Source organism: Dufourea novaeangliae, unplaced genomic scaffold (assembly GCF_001272555.1).
Source record: "Dufourea novaeangliae isolate 0120121106 unplaced genomic scaffold, ASM127255v1 scaffold139, whole genome shotgun sequence".
NCBI classification, from domain to species: Eukaryota; Metazoa; Arthropoda; class Insecta; order Hymenoptera; family Halictidae; genus Dufourea; species Dufourea novaeangliae.
The window spans coordinates 301,687-318,231 of NW_015374013.1; the positions used below are offsets into that span (position 1 = coordinate 301,687).

General features: G+C 34.9%; 4 protein-coding genes across 4 annotated transcripts; all 4 read left to right on the forward strand.

Moving 5' to 3' along the window:
* Positions 1–631: 631 nt before the first annotated feature.
* On the forward strand, positions 632–3,135 carry LOC107188620 (succinyl-CoA ligase [ADP-forming] subunit beta, mitochondrial-like). Its single transcript, XM_015576939.1, has 7 exons — positions 632–688; positions 784–1,040; positions 1,116–1,278; positions 1,482–1,749; positions 1,828–2,132; positions 2,743–2,862; positions 2,938–3,135. Exons 1-7 carry the CDS (start codon positions 632–634, stop codon positions 3,133–3,135), a joined length of 1,368 nt encoding a protein of 455 aa, XP_015432425.1.
* A 632-nt stretch (positions 3,136–3,767) lies between these two features.
* LOC107188649 (succinyl-CoA ligase [ADP-forming] subunit beta, mitochondrial-like) lies at positions 3,768–7,166 on the forward strand. The gene is made up of 7 exons (XM_015576975.1): positions 3,768–3,833; positions 4,805–5,064; positions 5,148–5,310; positions 5,388–5,652; positions 5,731–6,035; positions 6,122–6,241; positions 6,335–7,166. The coding sequence occupies exons 1-7, from the start codon at positions 3,768–3,770 to the stop codon at positions 6,503–6,505; spliced, it is 1,350 nt and encodes a 449-aa protein (XP_015432461.1). The 3' UTR covers positions 6,506–7,166.
* Positions 7,167–7,874: 708 nt separating this feature from the next.
* LOC107188684 (PCNA-associated factor-like) lies at positions 7,875–8,762 on the forward strand. Its single transcript, XM_015577014.1, has 4 exons — positions 7,875–8,027; positions 8,194–8,268; positions 8,343–8,464; positions 8,543–8,762. Exons 1-4 carry the CDS (start codon positions 7,991–7,993, stop codon positions 8,591–8,593), a joined length of 285 nt encoding a protein of 94 aa, XP_015432500.1. The 5' UTR covers positions 7,875–7,990; the 3' UTR covers positions 8,594–8,762.
* A 761-nt stretch (positions 8,763–9,523) lies between these two features.
* On the forward strand, positions 9,524–14,818 carry LOC107188648 (cullin-associated NEDD8-dissociated protein 1). Its single transcript, XM_015576974.1, has 9 exons — positions 9,524–9,568; positions 9,983–10,152; positions 10,464–10,677; positions 10,754–13,063; positions 13,201–13,458; positions 13,539–13,727; positions 13,795–14,038; positions 14,253–14,399; positions 14,478–14,818. The coding sequence occupies exons 1-9, from the start codon at positions 9,527–9,529 to the stop codon at positions 14,609–14,611; spliced, it is 3,708 nt and encodes a 1,235-aa protein (XP_015432460.1). The 5' UTR covers positions 9,524–9,526; the 3' UTR covers positions 14,612–14,818.
* The last annotated feature ends 1,727 nt before the right edge of the window (positions 14,819–16,545 follow it).

The following is a 16,545-nucleotide window of genomic DNA, read 5'->3' on the forward strand; positions in this document are numbered from 1 at the left end:
TCTGTTACACAATTATTTGGTAATCATAAGCGCTTGTAAGGAAATCATTGTATTCTGATTATACGTAGGTGTACAATGTAAATTGACTTTTTATATTTTACTGTATTAACATAAATTAATACATGTATCTTCTATGCATATAAAAGAGAATAGAGAAATATTGCACATTTATTACAATAATATTAAAGTTCAGTTTAACCAGTGGAATCGCTTTCCCAGTTTGCGATTTGTTACTTAGTTATTCTTGGAAACTCAAATGTGAGACTTAATGTACCATATGCAAGAAAAAGAACTAAATTTTCTTTTTAGTATGTACATTGACGTATCGTATTTATCGACTTGACGTGGTATCAACTACACATAAATATGTTCATTTATCATAAGACAAAGGGGATGCGCGTGCATTGCCCACTCGGCTTACTCGACGATACAATCTGTAGAATGAAGTTTATTTGACAACTCGAGCGTTCTTTACTATGGGTCTGCAAACGGATTTCCCTGTAAGATCTACAAATGACAGAGTGTCATTTTGTACATTTTGATAAAACTTTAGTGACATCTTCACGTGAAAAAATTGATTATACGATTTTTTTTTTGCAAATCAAGTTATTTACACTTGATTACCGATAACATGTCAACCAAAATATTGTCTTTTGCATCGATTGGTGTACAGTCAATAAAGGGACAGGTAGATTCCTATGTTTCAATCATTTTAATAACTCTTTATTTTCGTAAAAGTGCAAACAACTATTAGCACCGATTACCAAAGCGAAATATATTTAGCTTTTAGGTCGAACGTCCGTTTTTGTTAAACAAACTCGACGTTTGCAAGTTCACGAGCATGTTGCGTACACTTTGTTGAAGGAAGCTAAAATCCCAACTCCACCATTCGGGATAGCCAAATCATCAGACGAGGCAGCTAAAATTTCCAAAGACCTTAATACAAAGGATATTGTATTGAAAGCCCAAGTTCTTGCTGGTGGTCGTGGAATGGGGAACTTCAAAGGCACTAATGTTAGCGGTGTTGTTATGTGTGAAACGTGAGTTTTACTAAAAATTAAAGTAATTCATGGCATTACAAGTAATCGTTAATATCAAGCATATTAAATTTGTAGACCTGAACAAGCAAAAAGTCTAGCCAGTAATATGATAGGCAAATTGTTGGTGACAAAACAAACTGGAGCAGCTGGAAGAATTTGCAATTCAGTAATGGTAACAACCAGGATGTTCCCTCGCAAAGAATATTATCTGGCAGTCATGTTGGAGATAAGTTTTAATGTAAGTCTTTGAAGACAAAAATGACGTCACGAAGTCACTCCCTCAAAAGAATGTCGACAAAATTTAACGAGACCAATGATGGTATTTTAATTTGTTTAGAAGAAATAAATTCGTGGAGGATTATTTATACGATCCGCTGGTCAATACTCATGTAAAACAATCATTTAATTATGTTTGTGATTAAGAAGATAAATCATTCTTAGGGTCCGGTTATAATTGTGTCGAAACAAGGCGGTGTTAATATTGAGGACATCGCCGCTACGAATCCTGAAGCTATAACTTATATACCGATTGATATTATGAAAGGTCTGTCAGCTGAACAAGCAGCTAAAGTTGCAGAAAACTTGGGTGTCGAAGGAGAGGATAAAAAAATTATTTCGGCGATTGCTTGCAATCTCTATGAGTTATTTACTGAAAAGGATGCCCTACTACTTGAGATAAATCCGTTGGCATTGGATCTTTGTGGCGAATGTATGTACAAAGACGATCTGTTAATCCCCTTTGATGTAAGAATATTTGATTAACAGTATCCTTATATGTTGTTTTCAGATCACGCCTTAGATTGTAAATGTTCATTCGACGACAGCGCAGAATTCAGGCAGAAAGAACTATTTGCCCTGAAGGATATCACACAGATGGATCCTAACGAAGTCCAAGCGGAGAAGTTCCAACTGAATTACATAGCACTTGATGGGAACATAGGCTGTATGGTAAATGGGGCTGGATTAGCAATGGCCACTATGGACATCATAAAACACTACGGTGGTATGCCAGCCAACTTTTTGGATGTAGGCGGTGGTGCTACTGCAGAGACTGTTAAGGAGGCTTTTAAAATAATAGTTTCTGATTCAAAGGTGCTTAAAATAAGTATGTGACCGAGTATTAAGTTAATAGTTAACCAATTCCAAGGTTGAGAAAAAAAAGATGTCTATACTACATCAATTAAAACATAAAGTCATATATAAGGTGTTTCAGTTAACTTGAGCAACAAAATAATTTTTAATACGTACTTACTATCTGGAAGCTGTAGCAGTGATTATTTTTCAAATATCTCGTTAACTATTACGTTTAGGACGTACGAAGGTCAACACATTTTTACTCAGAATTCGATACTCTATCGATCTATGGTACAAAATATAGGTCATTCCGTTAAAAAAATCAAGGTGACCTTGAAATCTTTGAAATGCCTCCACCCACAAAAAAAGTATGTATCTTATAAGGCATCCCTTGATGCCATTCAAGTTCCATGCCTCAAAATTTTCATAAAATGCACAGTTAAGTCATTATGTTAGAAATCAAGTTAGCTGAGACACCCTGTATAAAATTGTTTATACAAAAGTATCGTATTTACTTTTTCAGATCATATGAACAACTTTTTATGTTTGAATTAAGTGTAGTTAATACGAGAAAAATGCAAGAAGCAAATGTAGCGAAATGATTTTGAATGTTAATTAAAATTTTCAGGTGGAAGCCCTTTTTGTAAATATATTTGGAGGTATTATGAGATGTGACATAATTGCAGAAGGAATTATCACTGCATCCAAAGACTTGAATTTGTCTGTACCCATAGTCGTAAGATTACAGGTAAATTATTATTGAACCGAACGAAAGTTTGTAAGAATCATTACAGATTTTATTTAATTTCTCTTTTTTCTGTAGGGTACCAACGTAAACGAAGCAAAAGTGTTAATACGCGACGCTCAATTAAAAGTTATTTCCGTGGACGATTTCGCAGAGGCAGCTGAAGCGGTTGTTAAATTGGCATTAATGGTGAACTTAGCAAATTCTTTAAATTTAGACATTAATTTCACAACTAAAAAGAAACCTGACGATAAAATTAGCAAGTGCAAAAAGTGAGAGAATTTTTATATACATTTAAGGGAAAATTTTTCGAAGTATTGTATAATGCCGACCATTTTGAAATGTCTGTAGTATGTACTTTTGTGTTAACTTTCGTACAGTTATCAATTTGCAAATTAACAGCAAAGCTCTTAAATCATAAATATTACAACGAATGATAACTTTTTTGTTTTTTGCATATTTGTATGCATATAAACATTATATAAAATAAATATTCTTTCCTGAATTCATAGCGTATTAAAAACAGCGATTTACCCTATCTTCGTACATTGCGGAAATGGATATAAATACGTCACGATTGCTACTTAAAGTAAGTAATAATATTATTAGTATATTAGACCGTCTAATTTTATTTCAAAACTAATCAAGTAAGACCAACTTTGCAAATGTTTTAGAGTAACAGTTGATGGTACTCTGTAATTTTCGTGTACTTCGCAATAATTAAGACTGCTAAGATAGTTTCGAAATCTTTGTATTTCAAATAATGATTAACGCAGCAGAAATGTGGTGCCGCCACCGCGGCTCATCGTGCGCGAGTTTGCGTCATGTTTTTACAGGAAACGTCAAGGAAGGTGGGGACATGAAGGCGCAGCTTACACTTGGCAGTTCACTGCCACTGCTTTAGTAAGATGGCTACCATGTTGTCGCGAACCGTCTCACTGGCTGAGAATCTTGTCCGATTCAACGGGTCCAAGGTACGTTCAGGTCATTCTTCGTATGATAATATTTCATCTTTTTTTTCCTATTTGCATGAAAAACATTCCTATTATTTACATATTAAACAATCTCGATGATGGTTCGAATGATTTACGAGAAGAGCAACCACCATATTAGATATCTGTAGTCTGCTAAATTGGGCGCCAGGGTCAGTCGATTCGAAGCCAAGGATCGTGGCCTCGCACTAAACACTGTTTTTTCACGAATTATGAGTGTGACAGTTATGCAATACACGCGTGAACATTATCGTACTCATTTTTCCATTCTGTGGTCATTGACTTCCCGACGTCCGTTTGTATTTAATTAACAGTTATTGAATTATGTCGGAATCAAAACCACTTGTCAAATGACTGAGAAGCATCATCACGCACTTCGAAAATTCAAAGTTCAAATGAGCAATCAGTTTTCTTTGTCGTTTGTTTTTTTTTCTTTATCATCTAACTTTTGTTTTTTTCCCCGTTTGAGTTGTCTCTGCGTCAATGTTCATTAGCGAACTGTTATTAATATCTAATATGTCAAATCGTCGAAGTATTATTTTCCGTTTTTCTAACAATATTGATATGTGTGTTATTTCCATCGAGGATGCTACTTAGTGAAGGCAAAACAAGTCATAGGTGACAGGGATTGAATGAAAAGAATGTGGGTCATTACCACTGATTGCTCTTAGAGTTCAGATTATTTATAAATCTGACAGGCCATGGAGTATTTTCAGTCTGTGTAGTGTCAATAATAATCTATTATTGATCTAGTATTGACTTGGTATTATTGAATATACATTTTTAAAATCATTTTACACAAAAGTTTTTAATAAAAAACAAGTCTATGTTAAATAATTGCATACAAAAATTAGTCATTTAATACAATAAAACTATAATTTTCATGTAATTTAATGTTTGTTTGGCCTATTGTTATTATATTAGATTAATTTTTTAATTGTTTCCATTTGTAGATATTGGGATGCAAAACCAACTTAGTTAAGCAACCAGTCAGGAACTTAAATGTACACGAACACATCAGTTACAGTTTGCTTAATGAAGCTGGGGTGCCTACTCCAAAATTTGGAGTTGCCAAAACTCCAGATGAAGCAGCAAAACTTGCTGCTGACTTGAAGACGAAAGACATTGTTCTGAAGGCACAAGTTTTAGCTGGTGGCAGAGGAAAAGGTCACTTTAAGGGTACTAATGTCAGTGGTGTAAAAATGTGTGAAACGTGAGTCATTATAACAGACAATGGTTCTATTACAACCCTCACAATGGTTCTATTACATCTATACATCCCTGTCTTATCTGTAGGCCAGAAGAAGCAAAGAAGTTAGCAAGTCAAATGTTGGGTAAATTATTAATTACAAAACAAACAGGCGAAGGAGGTAGAATATGCAATGCGGTGATGGTAACACAGCGCATGTTTCCTCGCAAAGAGTACTACCTTGCAGTTATGATGGAAAGAGCCTTTGGTGTATGTTACGAAAAATATATAATTTAACCCAATAAAACTGCATATACAATATATAATTTATAAACCTGTAATTCAAGGGTCCAGTTATTATAGCTTCAAGTCAAGGTGGTGTAAACATTGAAGAGGTTGCTGCAACAAATCCTAGTGCCATTATGTATGAACCCATTGACATACGTACCGGAATTACAAAAGAGCAAGCAGATCGGGTTGCTGTTAAACTTGGTCTTCAAAATGTTAAAGATTACATTTCCAATATCATTGTAAATCTGTATCAAATGTTCCTCAAGAAGGATGCTCTCTTGCTAGAAGTGAATCCTCTTGCAGAAGACATTAATGGAAATTGTAAGGTTAAAGAACGAAACAATACGATAAAATGTAAATTAAGAGAGATAATACTAAATCTTACTTTGTAATATTCAGACTTTGCATTGGACTGCAAGTGCAGATTTGACGACAATGCTGAGTTCAGGCAAAAAGAATTATTTGCTTTGAGAGATTGGACTCAGGAAGATACGAAAGAAGTCGAAGCAGCTAAGTTTGACTTGAATTATATTGCACTCGATGGTAATATTGGTTGCATGGTTAACGGAGCTGGTTTAGCCATGGCTACTATGGACATTATAAAATTACATGGAGGAGAACCAGCCAATTTCTTAGATGTGGGTGGTGGTGCATCCACTTCCGCTGTAAAGGAAGCATTTAAGATCATTACATCCGATTCACGTGTAAGTAATACGCGTAAAATTTACTTAAACAAATATAAAAGTCCTCTGTCCTGTTAAACATAATAAGATTCTTTATGACAACATAGGTTCATGCTCTCTTGGTTAATATATTTGGTGGTATCATGAGATGCGATGTTATTGCAGAAGGAATTATAGCTGCAACTAAAGAGCTTAGCTTAAAAATTCCTGTCGTTGTTCGATTGCAGGTATTATGACTAAAAAATATTACCAAATAATTCTCCTTTTTAAACAATGATTGATATAAAACGATAATACCTTCAATTGTATTTTTCTTTTAGGGTACAAACGTAGACGAAGCGAAAGCCCTGATTGCAAACGCAGGTTTAAAAATCGTACCAATCGACGATCTTGACGAAGCAGCCCGAGTTGCGGTTAAACTGTCGACGATTGTTAAGTTAGCACAGTCGGAGAATTTAAGCGTAAACTTCGAGATACCTTCAATTTCATAGATATAGCGAAATTGTAATTTAGACATTATAAAAGAAGTGAAGTTACGAGAATGTATTCACGTATTGTTAAACGATTGGAACAACATTTGAAAGTAATAACTACATTAACAACTTCGAATGTTATTTCTGCGCTTATCATTTTAGGATTACAGCTCAGTATATCAAACGTTGCCGTGACAAGTTCGTCAAATGTTTTTCGGACAAAATTGTATTTTTCTGAGAAAAGTACGTGTTTTTTCACAGTCCTGTAAATGTTGAATATTAGAAAAATTACCAAGATAATTCGTTCGAATCATTTGGTGTTGCTTTTTTCCAATGTAAGCACAAATTCTTACTGAGAAGCATGCATGCTTCTCTGAGAGTATTTATTGCTTACCCATCGACGGGTCTCTGTGATTCAGTATTAAAACTAAGTTATACGATATATATTTATCAAGATAGCTATATTTTTTGCACGAACGTCTCCACAACACTCTCTCAAAGCTTGTATTCGTATCGTCAAGATGCAACAGTTACGGTCCGAGACAGAACCTTTTGTAACGCTACCTGCAAAAGAAATTGTTGTATTTGAGCCATATGTCATCCGAGCGAAGGCCTGTTTAATGTAATATAGACATATACATGTAGTTATATGTATACATATATAAATTATTTTACGTAATTTTCGTTTGTCTTATTTTGTTAACGAACTAGTACGACGTCCACGTTTTTTTTCCCTGAGATATAATACTATTGTGAAATATTACGATTACGCTACTAATTAATTATACGTTATATATCCGCATTTGCGTTATGGATACTTTGAATATCTTATAATATATATAACTGAAAATTCACAATATCGCTCATTTACCAACAATATATTTATGACAAAATTGATACTCTTAATAAACATTGAGCGTAATGTTATATTAGGTACAGTGTAAAACTTGAAATAAAACTAAACTTGTTCCTCTAAGTATGACACCAGTTGAAAGTATTTTTGCTTAAAAAAATGTTATGATCAGCAACAATAAATATCTTTTCTCATAAAAATAAAATATTGTTACATGAACTATCCATTTCAAATACTATAATAATGATGAAATTTAGTATACATATACTATATCCAACAAATCCATAAACATACAAATCTGAGTATCAAAATAATACATAATTATTATATTTGTTAAAATTTTTTAATTTACTATTAGGTAATTTATTATTTTTCAAACGAAAAACTATATTTTGAAATATTTCAAATCAAGTTGGCCCTCCTGTCATGGACAATAATACAACTGGGAATAAGAGTTGACAGTAGAGATGGCGTGCAAAATCACTAACGGTAATTTATCACAGTGATCGTCGAATCACGATTGGTTCACGCTGTCTCTAGTTGACAGTCGATTTGAATTAACGTGCATCATAACGATATTTTTATACCAGTCAATACTATATTTTCACACCTGTAAATCTCAAAGATTTGAAACTTTTTAATTGTAAAACATGGTGCGGACAAAGGCAGATCGCGTACCAGGCAAAGGTGAGAGAACATTTTGAAACTTCTCTACTTTATCGAATCTTGACAATAATACTTTTGTTTCTCCTCATGCTTGTTTCGAATCATTCTTTGATTCCTTCAATTTTGTTTGTAAAAATAGTCGAACATTAATAATTTTATTGTAGATAAAATTTTACGTTCTTTGTAGTCGTTGGCGCCAAAGCACCAAGTAAATCTGTGAAAAGTACTCCCACCAAAAAATCAGTAATAGTAAGCAGCAAAGGTAAACTAAGTTTTAAGCAAGACTGTAATGTATATTATATTAAAATTTATGGCGAATAAAAAGTATTATTTTAGGGAAGAATTATTCAGGTGGTAATCCGTATCATCCAAGGGAGACACCTAACTGGCAGAAGCCAATCACTTGTTTCCTGAACCAGGGTTCTTCAAAAGAGATTACAGATTCTTCAGAACCTCAGGTAAATCTTGCACACTTTTTAAAACTTTAAAAGAATCTTTTACCTTAACTAAATGTAATAGTAATTCATTATTAATAGGGAACTGAAGAACAAACTATTACACAAGAAGCAGGACCATCAAATTCCTAACAGTGTTATACTATCTCATTGTTATCTCTAAGTGCAGTTACTTATTCTTTATGAGTAGTACTCAGACAATTAATTTATGTTTTTACCATTATATAACAAAACTTTTAAGTTTGCAGATATATTACACAGAGTAACAAAAATAAATATGATAGGCTTCTAAGTTTCCAATACCAGGAGTATGTTAAATATCTATACTAAAATAACGTTTTTTTACTGGTGATATAACATTTGATATGTGTTCAATATTATCAATAATCTTCTAATATCTAAAAACTATAAGACTGTAATATATTTAAATAAAATTTATATTTAATTTTTATATTAAAATAATTTATATTACCAGGTCTTTTTTTCTGGCACTTAATGACTGACTCTTGGTGACTAATGACTTTAAAATGACCTTTTCACTGGTCAATTTAATCTATATAAAAAGCGATGGCAAAATTTGCAAATCGAACAGCCGCGGGAAATATAACTTATCAGGAGCATTCTGATGACTAGTACAGAAAGTTCATCACATAGAAATGATCTGTGTCGCTATCTATGTTAAAATCCTCAAGATATTCACCAATCACTATCACAATTTAGATGCTAGATAGCGCGACGAGAAATTTAAAATGGCGATGGGATCTGTTTGCGTTTCGGTGTTGTGTTTTCCGTGTTCATCGTTCTGGTAGGTTTAGGAACGCACGATTACCATCAAAATTTTGGCAGTCGAAGTTGCGGTAAAGATTCGCAGTATTGAGATGCTGCCGACGGTGAAATTTCATTAATAACAAAGTTTTTTTCTAACAAGATCTTTGACCAGACGAACAGGATCGAAGTCACTGCCGTCTGTTCTTACGAAGCTCCGTAACTTTCTGTTCTCCTTCGTTGAATTATAACATAGAAATATTGGAGCAAGTGTAACCGGCTGTGAAAAAGTTTTCAATCATGGCTAGTGTCTCTTATCAAATTGCTAACTTGCTGGAGAAGGTATTTAACGCGTTCTTTTAAATGAATTTATCCCATTGTATCTGACTATCACGAATGTCTTACTTATCGTTTTAAAATAATTCCACACGAAAGTATTAACATTGAAATACTCCAGATTTACATAACCTTCACCAATACAAAAGAATACTTCGAAGGATATATAAGATTCCTTTTATTAATTACCAGTTTAAGCAACAGTGATCCATTTATTTAAGTTGATTTTATTTCTGTTCGAGAATATACTCTATGTCCTATCATAGCTTACTGTAATTGTATATTCTGACTTTAGTAAATGTGTTATTCAAGTGAGAAACAAAGGTGTTCTCAGCTGTCACAAATTCTTTCATTTACACAATTTTTTCCGTTTTATTTTCATGTCATATAAATGTTGTTTAACAAAATATTTTATCTTAGATGACCTCCAGTGATAAAGATTTTAGATTTATGGCAACCAATGATCTGATGAGCGAATTACAAAAAGATAGCATCAAATTAGATGATGATTCAGAGCGAAAAGTTGTGAAAATGCTTCTGAAGCTGTTGGAAGACAAGAATGGAGAAGTACAAAATCTTGCTGTAAAATGGTACATTTATATATAAATTAAGCCTTAAATATAAAATATTCTGTTTGAAATTACTTTAGAATTAAATTAACACACTATCAGCAGGTAGTATAAAAATAGATATTTCGGATTCACAAACTTGTAGTGAAATTTTCGTAAACACGGACGCGATATAAACTTTCTGAATTTTATTAAAAGTATCTAACATTACGCTGGCCGATAGTATGTTAAGCATCTTATTGTTTAATTAAAAAGATTAGTCAAGTTCTTTCTTGCATTCGCAAGATTTTCCCTGTATTTGGACACGATTACAGAAACGTGTCCGATTTCAGTTTGGGCCCATTAGTCAATAAGGTAAAGGAGTACCAAGTGGAAACTATCGTAGATGCGTTGTGCAGTAATATGGTGTCAGATAAGGAACAGTTAAGAGATATCTCTAGTATCGGTTTGAAGACTGTAATCTCTGAACTTCCTTTGGGATCCAGTGCGCTTGTTGCTAATGTTTGTAAAAGAATAACTGGCCGTCTTAGCAGCGCTATCGAAAAAGTAATTATTCCTACGAAATTATTGAAATTTTTTGCCGAGTGTTTGAACAAAAAGATATTAATTACTTTTTACACAGCAGGAAGATGTGTCTGTACAACTCGAGGCCCTCGACATTGTAGCTGACTTGTTGTCCCGATTTGGTGCTCTACTAGTCACCTTTCATTCTATCATATTGGCCGCTCTGTTACCACAACTTTCTTCCCCGCGACAAGCTGTGCGAAAACGTACCATAGTGGCATTGAGTCATCTTTTGACTTCGAGTAACAATTATCTGTACAATAAACTTCTCGATCATTTGCTCGAAGGTCTTTCAACTCAAACCGCTAAGAATGTTGTACGAACGTACATACAATGTATCGCATCTATTTGTCGTCAAGCGGGACACCGATTCGGAGAACAAATAGAGAGAGTCATGCCACTGATTTTACAGTACAGCATGGACGACGACGATGAATTGCGAGAATATTGTTTGCAAGCCTTCGAGTCTTTTGTATACAGATGTCCCAAAGAGATTACTCCACATATAAATAAAATTATAGATATTTGTTTGATGTACATCACATATGATCCGAACTATAACTATGATGATGATATGAATGATGCATCCGACGGAGAAGGTGTTGTGATGGAGGTAGAGGAAGATGGGGAGGAAGATGCAGAAGATGAGTACTCAGACGATGATGATATGAGTTGGAAAGTGCGTAGAGCAGCTGCAAAGTGTCTTGAGGCTGTTGTGTCTAGCAGACGAGAACTTCTTCCAGATCTTTATAAACAAGTTTCTCCAGCATTGATTTCCAGATTCAAAGAAAGAGAAGAAAATGTGAAATCGGATATATTCCATGCTTACATTGCCCTTCTAAAACAGACCAGACCAGCTTCCGGTCTACCACTGGATCCTGATGCGATGGAAGACGACGATGGTCCAATATCGTTGTTACAACAGCAAGTTCCACTAATAGTAAAAGCAGTTCATCGCCAGATGAAAGAGAAGAGCATTAAAACGAGACAGGACTGTTTTTCGTTATTGAAGGAATTGGTACTCGTGCTGCCTGGCGCTTTAAACAATCACATACCAGCCTTGATATCCGGTATACAATATTCGTTGGGTGAGAAGAATTCGTCGTCGAATATGAAAATCGATACATTGGCGTTCGTGCACACATTGTTAATAACACACCAACCGGAAGTTTTTCACGCCCACATGGCAGTTTTAGCACCCCCCATTATAGCCGCTGTTGGAGATCCATTTTATAAAATAACGGCTGAAGCATTGCTAGTATTGCAACAGCTTGTGCAAGTGATTAGACCGCACGATAAGCCATGCTATTTCGACTTCACATCGTTATCCAGCGAGATATATCGTTGTACATTAATGAGACTAAGAACGGCGGATATCGATCAGGAAGTGAAAGAGAGAGCGATCGCTTGTATGGGTCAAATTCTAGCTCATTTTGGAGATACGTTGTCCGATGAGCTACACGTATGCCTACCTATATTTCTGGACAGACTCCGTAACGAGATCACACGACTCACGACTGTTAAGGCCTTAACTTGTATAGCATCGTCGCCGTTGAGAGTAGATCTTAAACCAATTATGGATGAGGCGGTCCCGATTCTTGGATCGTTCCTCAGAAAGAATCAACGAGCTTTGAAACTGTGTTCCCTCCCACTTTTGGACACTTTGGTGCAAAATTACAGCTCTGCTCTGCATGTAGATTTATTAGATAAGGTGACTACGGAATTACCAGCGTTATTAAATGAGACTGATTTACATATTGCCCAATTAACTCTTAATCTTCTCACCACTATCGCAAAATTACATCCAGTCGCTTTGACCAGGGTGTCCGATAATATCCTTCCGGAAATATTAGTTCTGGTTAAATCACCGCTTCTCCAAGGCGTGGCCTTAACGTCGATGCTGGAATTCTACCAAGCATTAGTCCAGGCCGACATACCGGGTCTGGGATACAGAGAATTGCTCTCCATGCTGATAGCTCCTGTCAATCAATCTGTACTTCATAAGCAAGCCTATCATTCGCTTGCTAAATGCGCGGCCGCATTAACTATCACATGGCATCAAGAAGCCCAGGCAGTGGTCGAGCAATTTTTAAAGGACGTTCAGAACCCTCAAAGCGACGCACAGCATATTTTTGCACTGTTGGTTATCGGTGAAATAGGTAGACACGTGGACTTGAGCGGAATCGCTTCTCTAAAGCATGTAATTTTAAATTCATTCTCATCCCATTCGGAAGAAGTGAAATCGGCAGCCAGTTACACATTGGGTAACATAGCAGTGGGAAATCTACCGGAATATTTGCCGTTCATATTGAAGGAAATTGAGGCACAACCGAAACGTCAATATCTTCTTTTGCATTCGTTGAAAGAGGTAGAGTACGTTATATCAGGTTATCTCATAAGTACAGTATAATTTAAGTTAAGGCTCAGTGTAGAAGTGTAACACGTAGTTTTCTTTATTATGTATACATCTGAAATATTATATACGTTAAGTATGTAACATTGCAGATTATCACATGCCAATCTGCTAGTCTGTCAGGTGTATCCCATCTGCAAAATTTTGTGCCTTCGATTTGGATGTTATTGTACAGGCATTGCGAGTGTGCGGAAGAAGGCACGCGTAACGTCGTGGCAGAATGTTTAGGAAAGCTTACTTTAATCGATCCTGCCACTTTACTACCAAAATTACAAGAATCATTAAAATCACCCTCTGCGTTCATGAGAACCACCACAGTTACCGCTGTTAAGTTCACGATTTCTGATCAGGTATTCGTCAAGCCACGGCACTATATCAATGTTTGTACATCGTTATTTTATACACAAATTATTTATATGATTTCTTACAGCCTCAACAAATCGATGCCATGTTGAAACAGTGCATGGGTAACTTCTTAGTGGCATTAGAAGATCCTGACCTAAATGTTAGGAGGGTAGCTTTAGTTGCATTTAATTCAGCAGCTCATAACAAACCAATGCTCATCAGAGATTTATTAGATTCTGTATTACCACATCTTTACGCTGAAACCAAGATAAAGGTACTTGATTAATAACATTCACTTGCAAATATATTCCTTTATCTTGAAAATATTCTTTTATGTGCAGAAAGAATTGATCAGAGAGGTCGAAATGGGTCCCTTCAAACATACAGTGGACGATGGTTTGGATCTTAGAAAAGCAGCATTCGAGTGCATGTATACATTATTAGATTCTTGTCTTGATCGGCTGGATGTTTTCAACTTTTTGAACCACGTTGAGAATGGCCTTAGAGATCACTATGATATCAAGATGTTAACTTACCTTATGACTGCCAGACTCGCCCAGTTGTGTCCCACAGCAGTTTTACAAAGTAAATATTCTAAATAGACTGCGAATGCTTTAAGTAAACTGACAGTTGTATAGACTGGTTTGTACAATAGTATAATTGAACACGCTTTATTTCCATTGATAAAGCCTTCATTTTATTTTGTTCTACATATGCATATGCACTATAAGTGCATAAAATCAGTAGTCTAGCAAGGTAAGAAGTTATTAATTTTTACTAATATAATACTTGTGTACAGGGTTGGAAAGATTAGTTGAACCATTAAAGAGTACTTGTACAATGAAAGTAAAAGCAAATTCAGTGAAACAGGAATATGAGAAGCAAGATGAACTTAAACGTTCGGCATTGAGAGCTGTAGCAGCACTGTTAACAATCCCAGATGCCGGTAAATGATATTTTTCATTGGAAATTGTAGAGGTAATTATAAAACTAGTGTTTACATAACAAATTATATTTTTTTTAGATAAAAATCCGTCACTATGCGAGTTCGTAACACAGATTAAAGCGACGCCCGAGTTGCAACCACTGTTTGAAATAATTCAGAAGGACTGCAGCGGAAGCAGTATGAACGAAACCAATGCGATGGATCAGAGTTAAAAGTCGATGATCTTACCTTTTGTATTTCACATTAGATCGCCGTTAGCTAAGCACGATCGCGATCGTATTATTCATAGTTTATTTCTATACGTTATTTTTTCATTATTATGTCTGACCGGAAACGTAGTTTGAAATGAATGTGATTTCATGTAACGCCATGTATAAATTACGAAAATAAATTTGCCAATTGTAAGCATTGTACGATGACACACGGAACTTTTGTTTAACAATAAAAATGACGTGAAGTTTTTCAATTCGCTATTCACCCAAGTGATTAACTTTGTCAAAGGGAACAACGAACTATTCGGAATATTAACTTTTCTTAGAAGCATTCTGCGTCCTTAATTATTTGCCCTGTCATTAATTACACTTTCGCAATACATCGGGTAGGTAGATCACGTCCGTCTCAATGTGAAATAGAAGACACTCGAAACGTGACTATTGTCACGTTTCCCGATTGCACCCTTTACGATTGTATCAATTGATCGGAATGTTTATATGATTAATGTTCGATCCTCTTGCGCGCGTGAGTATCACAATTGACCTACTTATTCCGTTCGTTAATAAATTTATTAACAAGGCTGACCACTACTTTCCATTCGAATATTAAAGGTACTTCAGCAAGTTGCATCGCCTTGAACCACGGATATTCGTTCTGTTACACTTAATGTATGTTTTACATATGCAGTCTATATCCATATTTTATATTTTCGTGCAATATTTAAATACACCATATATATTTCATCGACATAATCGTCTTCAACGTCCGGTAATGCATACTAAAAATAGGTAGATGTTTAGAAATGTGGAGGCGGAGATGGGTACTTTGCCAAATACTCCACGGTCGATAGCCTTTTACTTACTGATATATTAATTACACTTATTAAATGATTATAATCATAACACAGAGTCCAATATCTGTTATTACAAATACTCATCAAATAGTACCTTGACCATAATTCTTTTAATTATAATCGTAATTCGCAAAGAACACAACAGAGTGTTCTCATTGTAAAAATTAATCTGTTACATATTTGACAATGTTGTTATTGATTCGCATCTGTTCTGATGCAATTCTTTGCAATGTCTAACTACAAAACCTGCTGGGGATCACGTTCTTATCCATTAATTCCCGAAACCAGTTTTCGATCGGCATAAAGTATATTTTTAGGGCTTCTTGAAAATCGTTTGGAAAGTATATAATTTTGTTTTAAATAAACAATTAGCCCAGAAATATGTAATTACAAAATGTAAGGAAGGGTTAACGAACATTTTTTTTTCGATATAAATGTGGCAAGAATAATGTAATTTGATAGTGGAATTCCGATGTTCCAAGAAACATTCGTCATGCAAGAAAATGGGGAATTATCGTATTAAAAATTCACATTGTAAGAGATCACGTAGTCATCCATAAAACGATTAGCTCAGCGAATAATACTGTGCGCGTTATGTTAAGGTTGACTGATTTGTCAACATTAATTACGATTTATAGTTCTTTATATAACGTTACACAGAGATTACTGCGATTTTTATTCTTTTAATAGAGAATTAAACTTTCAAATTTAAAAATAGATCCGGATCTGTCGGTAAAGCAAATCTCTTTGTTACCTTGAAAAAAATAATGCTCAATTTGGACCACAGAGCACGTTGCAGTTGCATTCTGAAGCAACAGTTAACAGGTGACGTCTGATTATGAAAAATAATTCGTTATACACTTACGGTACTGTTGTTGACAGTACACAGTGTTGAAAAGAATGGAAACCGGCACAACTTACAGATAGGTAAGTGATAACAAAGATTGTAATAAAACCTTTGTTTATTCTGTGAAAGAAGCGTTTACGTAACGTTAATCTAGCCCACGAGGAGAGACTGGAAGGTGTAACCTTAATTTTTTTAATGAACTTATTAGTCACCTGTTCCTTATGTTTGCATCG

Bases quoted from the DNA above. Each gene is read 5' to 3' on its own strand.
- LOC107188649 (XM_015576975.1), top strand. From the start codon at position 3,768: ATGGCTACCATGTTGTCGCGAACCGTCTCACTGGCTGAGAATCTTGTC. The intron at 5,065-5,147 runs GTGAGTCATTAT...TCTTATCTGTAG, and splicing joins GGTGTAAAAATGTGTGAAAC to GCCAGAAGAAGCAAAGAAGT. The intron at 6,242-6,334 runs GTATTATGACTA...TTTTTCTTTTAG, and splicing joins CTGTCGTTGTTCGATTGCAG to GGTACAAACGTAGACGAAGC.
- LOC107188684 (XM_015577014.1), top strand. From the start codon at position 7,991: ATGGTGCGGACAAAGGCAGATCGCGTACCAGGCAAAG. The intron at 8,269-8,342 runs GTAAACTAAGTT...GTATTATTTTAG, and splicing joins AGTAATAGTAAGCAGCAAAG to GGAAGAATTATTCAGGTGGT. The intron at 8,465-8,542 runs GTAAATCTTGCA...CATTATTAATAG, and splicing joins CAGATTCTTCAGAACCTCAG to GGAACTGAAGAACAAACTAT.
- LOC107188620 (XM_015576939.1), top strand. From the start codon at position 632: ATGTCAACCAAAATATTGTCTTTTGCATCGATTGGTGTACAGTCAATA. The intron at 1,041-1,115 runs GTGAGTTTTACT...TTAAATTTGTAG, and splicing joins GGTGTTGTTATGTGTGAAAC to ACCTGAACAAGCAAAAAGTC. The intron at 2,133-2,742 runs GTGCTTAAAATA...TAAAATTTTCAG, and splicing joins TAATAGTTTCTGATTCAAAG to GTGGAAGCCCTTTTTGTAAA.
- LOC107188648 (XM_015576974.1), top strand. From the start codon at position 9,527: ATGGCTAGTGTCTCTTATCAAATTGCTAACTTGCTGGAGAAG. The intron at 13,459-13,538 runs GTATTCGTCAAG...GATTTCTTACAG, and splicing joins AGTTCACGATTTCTGATCAG to CCTCAACAAATCGATGCCAT. The intron at 13,728-13,794 runs GTACTTGATTAA...TTTTATGTGCAG, and splicing joins ACGCTGAAACCAAGATAAAG to AAAGAATTGATCAGAGAGGT.